Genomic DNA, 10,240 nt, shown 5'->3' with positions numbered 1-10,240 from the left:
CGCAGTGAACACGTGGGATTGTTGTCATCTGTTTTACAGTGTGTGTGTGGAGTGTGTGGACGCGATCATGTCGGATCAGGACTGCGCTGCCGGGGACAGGAGCTCTCTGAGCGGCCTGATGCTCGCGTCGCACGCCCCTCTGGATGACGCGCAGCGCGCGGGCCGGATGAAGTGCTCGCGTTGCGGCGCGTCGCGCATGTTTTACTGCTACAGCTGCTGCGCGTTGGTCGGGCTGGAGCCGCGGGACGTTCCGAGCGTCAAGGTCCGTGAAAACATCACATTAAACAGCACGCGCTCGCATCATCATCATCATCATCATCACACATAACTCAGTTTGCATGACTGTAAATAATCAGATTGTAACTGTGCACATTTAAAGGAACAATTAAACCAAAAGTGTCAATTCTGTCATCATTTGCTCATCATGTCGCTCCAAACCTGTATGACTGATGCTAAAATTACAAGAAACAATAAGAATCTGAAATTTAAGTCATATGAAAGTAGTCAAATTTACCAGAATTGAAAGTCACCATGAAATCAGAATTGACCTTCTTATTTTTTATGGAATATTGCAGTGTTTATTGAAAATGATTTATCATTATTTGCACATCAATATTTTTTTTTATAATCTTGAATCAGAATAACTTAATTAACTAATTTATAGAACGAGCCAATTCTTCATGATTGAATTAACCGTGTTTTACATTTTGTAATTATGAGTAAAGTAAGTTTTGTGGTGAACATTACTGGAAGACAATTGGCCTTCGACATAAAAGTTACTCAATAAATCCAAAACCCACAGGAAACTCATGGCCGCCAAACACTCATTCCTTCCATAGTTTTAGGAATAGAAAATGATTTGAGAGTCAGTTCCTCATATGAATCGACATCTCCTTTCACGGTCCACGGAAAACAAAATATACAATGAATCGCATGTTGTGTTTGTTAAATTGACCCATAATGCCCCTTTTCACAAGATGTAATATAAATCTCTGGCGTCCCCAGAAAGTGTCTGTGAAATTTCAGCTCAAAATACCAGATAATTTATTATAGCTTGTCAAATTTGGCCCTTTTTTGGGTGTGAACAAAAACACCCCATTTTTGTGTGTGTCCCTTTAAATGCAAATGAACTGTAAAGCCCCTTTAAAGCTCATGAAACATCTGTCTGGTGTTTTCAGCTGCCGGTGAAGATTGACATCATCAAACACCCGAATGAAACGGACGGCAAGAGCACGGCAATTCAGGCCAGAATCCTCGCGCCGGAAGACGTCACCATCTACACATATCCCTGCATCCCCGAGCTGGACCAGAGCGCAGAAAACGTGAGCAAAACTAGTGCTGGGCGGCACAACCAAAGATTTATATCACGGTATTTTTAAAAACTATACCGGTTTCACGGTACCCTAACCCTAACTTTGAAACGTGCAGTGCTCATGTTTATCCAACGATGTCAAAGCCTTTTAGAAAATCTATTTGTGGAGGGCAGTGTTGATATTATGAAGCAATGTATGGGGAAAACTGTATTATAATTTGACAGCTATCAATTATAGTTTAACCTCTTCATCTTCACCGTCACGCTCACAGTGAAAAGACCCTCTCAAACAGTGTCGCGCCGCGTTCCCAACGCTGTTAAAGCGACATATTGCGGTATATTAAAAATTAATATCATAACAAAAATAAACAGCGGTGTTCGGTATGAACCGATATACCGCCCAGCACTAAGCGAAACCCCTCCGACCCGCCGTGTGCCGAGTCCGTCTCGGGTTTTACAGATCCCTGTTCTTCCCACAGATCGTGCTGGTGTTTCCCGGACCGGACGCGATGACGGTGGAGGAATTATGGGAGTATTTTTCTGCCGGTGGAGCGCAGAGATCGAAGAGGTTAAAGGCGGCGGCTTCTGAAACTCACACCTGTCCGATCCAGAGAGTGGTTTTCATCGACAGCACCTGGAACCAAACCACCAGAATCATCACAGATGAACGTCTTCAAGGTGCCAGCAGATTCCCTCTCATCTTTAGTGCTTTTCACACTTTAAACTCAATCATTTTATCCCTTAAAACTCACCATAAAAAATAAATCCTTGGAAAAAAATGTCTTCATGCCTTAAAATATCTTGAATGTAACTCGACACCCTTGCCTCATTTAGTATGCGTGGTTCTATGAATATGCAAATGAGCCCCGCCTCCACTCACTCAGCTCAGAGATCCACTGGTTGACGATCACACGTTGATCTGATTGATTACGATGTAGTTTGTGACGTCAGAAACACCAGCGATTTCAAACCATGTTTTTAATAATGGTTATTAATGTGGTGTTTTCAATATGCTTTAAGATAAACCACATGTAAATTCTTATTAAAACACCACATTAAAATCATGGTTTGAAATCGCTGGTGTTTCTGACGTCACAAACTACATCGTAACCAATCAGATCAACGTGTGATCGTCAACCAGTGGATCTCTGAGCTGAGTGAGTGAGTGGAGGCGGGGCTCATTTGCATATGCATAGACCCGCGCATACTTAATGAGGCAAGGGTGTCGAATAACTTTCAAGCTATTATAAGGAATGACGTTTTTTTTAAAGGAAAAAACTTTAAATATGTAATTTCTGTGATCAAAGATGAGTTTTAAGGGATAAATTATTGACTACAGGGAGACTTTAAAGAACCGTACAATCCATTGTACTTTTATCAGTACTTCTAAATTACAAGTGTGAAACGTTCCTTCACCCGAGGTTAAAAGAGGGGTTTAAGAACGGCGCAGTGTGAAAATCCCTTTAGCATGTGTGTGTGTGTCTCAGACCTGACGTTATCAATGTTATTTCCCTGCAGCTTTACCACACGTGGAGCTCAAGAGCAGAAGAACCTGTTTTTGGCGGCGTCAGAAAGGCAGTCCGGACACATACCTGGCCACAATAGAGGCCGTTTACTACTTTCTGAAGGACCTGCACCACCACTACTTCTCCGAGTACACGGGAGAATACGACAACCTGCTGTTCTTCTTCTCATTCCTGCATAAACTCATCAATAAAGCCAAACTGGCTGCTGGGAAAGTGTGAAACAAACAAAACAATAACTATTATTTGAACGCAATGGATGCATTTTGTCTCAGTGAGATTTAAATATTTTTTATTTACAAGTCAAAGTCCGCATGCATATTCCCAGAATGGCTGAAACACTCACTGATTGGATTTCTAAAGGCACTTCAATGTGTATTTGACAATAAATGATTTCTTGCACTCTTGTTAGTAAAAGGCTTCTCTTATTTTAGCCTGTAAACTGTCGCAGGTCTTCTTGGCGTCTCCCAGGAGCATGGAAGTGTTGGGCTTGTAGAAAATGGGGTTATCGACCGCAGCGTATCCCACACCCAAAGTGCGCTTCATCACGATCACCTGCACACACACACACACACACACACACACACACACACACACACACACACACACACACACACACACACGCACTTAGGCCATGTCCACACTAAGGGTACGTTTACAAGACAACGATATGCTTAAAACTGAGAAGTTTTTCTTCATTGTCAACCCCATTGTCAAAACAATCCTCATTCACACAGATTTACAGATTTCAATTATTTATTTATTTGTTCTAGTTTTAAGTCATTTTGCTTTATTTGTACTGGAAAACAAGACAAAAATACTAAGAAAGATTGTTTTTTTTGGCATATTGCATAATTACATGACAAACTATAATTATATATAGTTAGTGCATGTTGTTAAATAATATTACTCAGAACTTATTAGAATAACAAGGGCACCTGAAAATAAAGCGTAACCGTTTATTCTTCAAGCTATAAATTCTGGTTTCTCCACCTTCTACGATATAAATACTCTATTTCTACGTCATTACGCTATTTATTACGCTATTTCTACGTCATCACGCTATTTCTGTCATTACGCTATTTCTACGTCATCACGCTATTTCTACATCATTACGCTATTTCTACGTCATTACGCTATTTCTACGTCATTACGCTATTTCTGTCATTATGCTATTTCTACGTCATCACGCTATTTCTACGTCATCACGCTATTTCTACGTCATTACGCTATTTCTACATCATTACGCTATTTCTACGTCATCACGCTATTTCTACGTCATCACGCTATTTCTACACGTCATTACGCTATTTCTACGTCATTACGCTATTTCTACATCATTACGCTATTTCTACGTCATTACGCTATTTCTACATCATTACGCTATTTCTACATCATTACGCTATTTCTACGTCATTACGCTATTTCTACATCATCACGTTATTTCTACATCATTACGCTATTTCTACATCATTACGCTATTTCTACGTCATTATGCTATTTCTACATCATTACGCTATTTCTACATCATTACGCTATTTCTACGTCATTATGCTATTTCTACATCACGCTATTTCTACGTCATTACGCTATTTCTACATCATTACGCTATTTCTACGTCATTACGTTATTTCTACGTCATTACGCTATTTCTAAGTCATTACGCTACGTCATTACGCTATTTCTAAGTCATTACGCTATTTCTACGTCACGCTATTTCTAAGTCATACGCTATTTCTACGTCATCACGCTATTTCTACGTCATCACGCTATTTCTAAGTCATTACGCTATTTCTACGTCATCACGCTATTTCTACGTCATCACGCTATTTCTAAGTCATTACGCTATTTCTACATTACGCTATTTCTACGTCATTACGCTATTTCTACATCACGCTATTTCTACGTCATCAAGCAATTTCTACGTCATTACGCTATTTCTAAGTCATTACGCTATTTCTACATTACGCTATTTCTAAGTCATTGCGCTATTTCTACGTCATTATGCTATTTCTACATCACGCTATTTCTAAGTCATTACGCTATTTCTACATCATCAAGCAATTTCTACATCATTACGCTATTTCGACGTCATTACGCTATTTCTACATCATTACGCTATTTCTACGTCATTACGCTATTTCTACATCATTACGCTATTTCTACATCTTTACGCTATTTCTACGTCATTACGCTATTTCTACGTCATTGCGCTATTTCTACGTCATTACGCTATTTCTACGTCATTACGCTATTTCTACATTACGCTAGTTCTACATCATTACGCTATTTCTACGTCATTACGCTATTTCTACATCATTACGCTATTTCTACGTCATTACGCTATTTCTAAGTCATTACGCTATTTCTAAGTCATTACGATATCAATACACATTAAGTTCAATCCGATCCAGTGTTTACATGTTCTCTCGATCGGATTAGAAAAGGAATAAACCAGCCCTTTCAATCCGATTGAAATTTCGTTCGGATCGATTAAGGCGTTTACATCCGATTACTAATGGATTATTTGGTTGCATGTAAACGTAGCCAGTGTGGATGAGAAACTTTTGGAAAACGCTAGTGTGGACATTTTGTGTTTTCAAATGTAGACGTAGACCTTATTCACACGGCTGTGTATAATCAATAATCAATAATCACCTGCTTTGACTTCCACACTTCCAGCACCGGCATCCCAGCGATTATAGAGTTCGGATCTTCTTGCGCTGCGGAGTTGACGGTGTCATTGGCTCCGATCACGAGTGTCAGGTCGGTTTCTGCACACACACACACACACACAAAAAGAACAATAAGACGGTCGTTCTCATGCGATGCGATCAGGTTTCTCCCTCGCTCTACATGCTTATCTGCGCCGGCTAAATAAAAACACGTGCTGCCCTCCGACTCCGACTCCAACTCAAGGTTGCATGTCTAGGCACAATTACATAATCAAAATGAGTTATTACAAAGACCAGACTCCACATGTGTCCTGACCGCTGCCGTCTGGTGATCATCGGCTCGTCCGTCTGTGCCGGACAGATACGAGACGTGTTTTACACCGCATGCGTAAACAACACACTGACAGCACAGTCAGACGGCTGATAACTCGCTCACTGCTTCATATTCAATGGAAATCAATGGGCATAAAAAATTACTTTGGCTATTTAACATAACATTATTACTACTATAAAAAAAAAAAAAAAAAAAATTCTTCAGAAAGGACGCATGAAATTGATCAAAAGTGACATTTATGTTACAAAAGATTCTATTTGAAGTAAATGCTGTTCTTTTGAACTTTTTATTCATCAAAGAATCCTGAAAAAAAAAAAGTATGATGGTTTACTCAGAAGTCTGAAGCAGAACAACTGTTTTCAACACTGATAATAATCATAAATGTGTCTTGAGCATCAAATCATCATATTAGAGTGATTTCTGAAGGATCATGTGACACTGAAGACTGGAGTAATGATGCTGAAAATTCAGCTTTGATCACAGGAATAAATTACACTTTACTGTATATTCACATAGAAAACAGACATGTTAAATTCTAATATTATTTTGTGCTTTTTACTGTATTTTTAATTAAATAAATGCAGCCTTGGTGAGCAGAAGAGACTCACAAATATAACCCAACACTAGTGTAGATAAATACTAAGATGAAGTTCAGAGTTGATGTAACAGTCAGATCAGTTCTTTAAATAAAATTTGTAAGTATTTAAGCCCTTAATGGACACATTTGATTACTGTAAATAAACTAGATGAGGAAAACTGAACGTGATGCACTTCACAACACAGAATCAGACTGCGAATCGGCTCTTCTGATCAACACGCTATTAAATCTGCTATTAAATTCTAGGGACACGTGTTGCAAATTAGCTTTAGCCACAAGCGCTATGATCCACACACTGGATGGCTGTTGTCATAGTTGTATCTGTTTACTGTATCTGTCCCTATACAAATGAAACATTAAAGGGGTGGTTGTGATCTGACTTTTCTAACTCTAGTTAGTGTGTAATGTTGCAGTTTGAGCATAAACAACATCTGCAAAGTTACAACACTCATCAGAGCAAAGGGAGATAATTGCTTTTAAAGAAATTGCTTTTTAAGGACTACAACACATGGCTGGTAGGAACTACAATAAGCTTCTTCACGGGTTAGTGACATCACTAACCCTAAAATTTACATAAACTCCGCCCCCGGGAACGCGATTTATAGATTATCATGACAGAATATGCTAATCAATGACTAGAAGATGACTCCACATCAGATACATACATTCATCAACTGACCATTCAGAAATGTCCTGTTGCTTCTACATGTTTGTCTCTTCTTCTTGAGTCTCTCCATCTTTGTTCGACTCCGGTTTGAACATAAAAGGCTAAAAGTTTTTGAAATTTTCAGTGCAAGTCTGTCGGTGCGTCCCAATTCGCACACTATCCGTCCTAAATAGTATTCGAAAATAGAATTAGTACATCCCAAATCGTAGTATGTTGAAATGAGTGTTCCAAAGATACCCGGATGGTCTACTATCTCCGGTCAGAATCCGAAGTGCAGATCGATGCGACTCTAATGGCTAATATTACCCACAACCCATCGCGCGTTGGACGAGGATTCGTTTAGAACTACAAACATGAGTGAAAAGTGTTAAAAAACTACAGACATGGAGGACGCACGAGTCCGGCAGTTATGCAGAGAGGTTTAGATAAAGGGGTTTGAGTGATTCATTATCAGTATCTAACCTGACGAAAATGTATTTATTCAATGTTGTCCACATCATACTTCATCTGCAGATGCATTGTGAACTTTTGTTATAGATACGTTTAGCCATTAACTTTTAAATGCATCATAATATTCAAACTGCAAACACATGAGGAGAGTCTCCGCATGAAAGACCCACGACTGCAGATCAACGTGCGACAACATTTCTCTCCGAAACGGTAGGAAATTAAATTAGATAGAATAGAGGATTTTAACTGTGACAAGATGATTGACAGGGCAGTTTACGGTGACAGATCTGTCCGTGAGCGTGTCCCAAAGCTTGCCTACACTTTTGCTACACACTCAAAAGTGTGTACTTTTTCTTCACAAAAAGAGTACATACTTTTAGAGCGTAGTATAAGTAAGCAAATTGGGACGCAGCTTGTGTGAGTGCAAGCTCTTGTAGCTCCGCCCCCTGCGCCGGGAGCAGCCGCTCATTTGCATTTAAAGGGACAGACACAAAAACAGTGTGTTTTTGCTCACCCTCAAAAAGTGACATTTTTAACATGCTATATACAAATATCTGTGGGGTATTTTGAGCTGAAACTTCACACACACACTCTGGGGACATCAGAGACTTATATGAAAGGGCATTATATGAGCCCTTTAAATAAATAAATAAATCTGACCTGGGAAATCATCGTTGATCTCGTCCATCTCTAGAACCACGTCGTACGGGACGCCGGCCTCGGCCAAGAGCACATTGAGCTGTCCGGGCATTCGTCCGGCCACCGGGTGAATCCCAAACCTGACACACACACACGATACTCAACTACGGCAGAATATGAGCTTTATAATCAGAAAAACACTGATTATAGTAAAAAACACTGCAAAAATGATGTTCTTCCTCAGTATTTTCGTTTTGTTTTCCAGCACAAATATCTAAACATTCTTAAATCAAGATGCATTTACTGGAGAAGCAGAATGACTGAAGATATTAAGTCTTGTTTACTGAAAACTTGCTCAAAATGAAGTGAGTTTGAGCTTAAAACAAGAACAAATATCTTCCAATATGGTCAGAAATATAAACTTAATTCAGAAGGAAAACAATTATTAATTCATAGTCCATCTGCAGATATTTGTTGTAGTTTTAAGCAAAAAACTGATCAATTTTGCAATTGATATCTCAAGTCATTTGCTTTAAGAATGTTTATTTGTACTGGAAAACAAGACAAAAACACTAAGAAAGAATGGGTTTTTTTTGCATAATGCATAATTACATGACTAACTATAATTATATAGTAAGTGCATGTTGTTAATTAATATTACTCAGAACTTAACAAGAGCACCTGAGAATAAAGCGTTTATTCCTCAAGCTATAAACTCTGGCTTCTCCAGCGTCTGCGATGTAAATACTCGGAGAATGTTTTACACTTTCCCTCTTTATTTACAGAACGCCTGCGTTTTTACCAGCGCTTTTTTATTAGACACAGATGTGTTTTGTCTCCTTTTTAACAGAATTACGCAGCTGACCTGCCAAGTATTCAAGACATTGAAAACATTGGATGTGTGAGAGTTCAGCATGCGATTATTTCGGGGTTATTTTGATGTTCTCGTTGATTTAAGAGTTCGCGAGAGTTGAGCGTCTGACCTCACAGTTTTGCCCTGTTCCTTCAACATCTTCACCATGTCAGCGATGGGATACTGAGCCTTGGCCGCGCACAGACCCCAGCCTGTACGAGAGAACACACACACACACACACACACACACACACACACACACACACACACACACACACACACACACACACACACACACACACACACACACACACACTGTTTAGACATCAGAAAATAATTCATATTCAACAATTACTATAGTAAGTTCTTATGTAGGGCATATGTGTTTTTCTTTTAACTCACAAAACAGATTCATAAGAGCGTTATTTCAAAGAAACAATGTGTCTCTGCCTTATATTTAATTCAATTCAATTAACATTTGAAGCGCTTTTCACAATACACATCATTTCAAAGCAGATTTAAAGAAAATGCATGAATTACAATGTAGAGTGATCTGAGGAAACTGTCTAAGTTATGCATTTCAGAAATGTACATGTACAAATCACAGTTAGCTAAAAATGTATTAATTTAAACAATGTAATAATTTAATGCAGAAACAATGAGCTCATTAAAGTAATGAATACTTGTTTGTTAACAAATGATTGACATTTAGAATAAAGTAGCATTGCTGCACGTTGATTCAGAGTTAAATTTACTCATATTGGAATCAATTGACAGACAATATTGTGTGGATAAAGGTTTGGCTTATGCGTAATAAATATTTAATTACAAACAAAGTTAAGGAAGTATCATTCAAAAACATTACTTTGTGAAATTTAAAAGTGACATTGATTTTAATTGCACTTTTTGTGACAGTTGTGGATCATTTATTCGGCACTGCCCGATTGTAAGACCATTATGGCAAAATGTTTGTAATTTTATCACAAAGAACATTGACGGCCGATTTGTGTTGTTTTGGAAACGTTTATTATTTGGTCTTTTGGAGAACTATAGAGACAAGCACACTCTATTATATATCAATTCGACTTTCTATGAAGCAAAAAGCTTTTAAAACTTTGAAAATGTATAAATCTTTCAATGTCTTGATGTAGATCTACATGAATCCCCCTAGTGTGCAACAACAGGCACA

The 10,240-nt window shown here is 38.5% G+C and overlaps 2 protein-coding genes across 3 annotated transcripts in view; one reads left to right on the top strand and one right to left on the bottom strand.

The window, feature by feature from the left end:
- Nucleotides 1–4: 4 nt before the first annotated feature.
- dtwd1 (DTW domain containing 1) lies at nucleotides 5–3,242 on the top strand. Its single transcript, XM_082182402.1, has 4 exons — nucleotides 5–262; nucleotides 1,179–1,322; nucleotides 1,792–1,990; nucleotides 2,831–3,242. The coding sequence occupies exons 1-4, from the start codon at nucleotides 68–70 to the stop codon at nucleotides 3,055–3,057; spliced, it is 765 nt and encodes a 254-aa protein (XP_082038528.1). The 5' UTR covers nucleotides 5–67; the 3' UTR covers nucleotides 3,058–3,242.
- nnt2 (nicotinamide nucleotide transhydrogenase 2) overlaps nucleotides 3,111–10,240 on the bottom strand; it is a 34,802-nt gene continuing 27,672 nt past the window's right edge. For both annotated transcript variants that reach the window (XM_082182327.1, XM_082182326.1), the window contains 4 exons: nucleotides 9,182–9,263; nucleotides 8,220–8,338; nucleotides 5,494–5,609; nucleotides 3,111–3,390 (listed from right to left, as the gene is read on the bottom strand). In XM_082182327.1, the coding sequence (XP_082038453.1) occupies nucleotides 3,244–3,390; nucleotides 5,494–5,609; nucleotides 8,220–8,338; nucleotides 9,182–9,263 (464 nt within the window). In that variant the 3' untranslated portion in view covers nucleotides 3,111–3,243. The remainder of the gene's footprint in view (nucleotides 3,391–5,493; nucleotides 5,610–8,219; nucleotides 8,339–9,181; nucleotides 9,264–10,240) is intronic.

Source organism: Leuciscus leuciscus (assembly GCF_965113295.1).
Source record: "Leuciscus leuciscus genome assembly, chromosome: 10".
Classification (NCBI taxonomy): domain Eukaryota; kingdom Metazoa; phylum Chordata; class Actinopteri; order Cypriniformes; family Leuciscidae; genus Leuciscus; species Leuciscus leuciscus.
Note: the sequence above shows the minus strand (reverse complement) of the source record. Positions and strands in the feature narration are given on the sequence as shown.

What these genes read in the sequence shown, in the direction of transcription:
- dtwd1 (XM_082182402.1), top strand. Translation starts at nt 68, where the DNA reads ATGTCGGATCAGGACTGCGCTGCCGGGGACAGGAGCTCTCTGAGCGGC. An exon ending in GGGACGTTCCGAGCGTCAAG is followed by an intron (nt 263 to 1,178) that starts GTCCGTGAAAAC and finishes TGGTGTTTTCAG; the next exon opens with CTGCCGGTGAAGATTGACAT. An exon ending in TGGACCAGAGCGCAGAAAAC is followed by an intron (nt 1,323 to 1,791) that starts GTGAGCAAAACT and finishes TTCTTCCCACAG; the next exon opens with ATCGTGCTGGTGTTTCCCGG.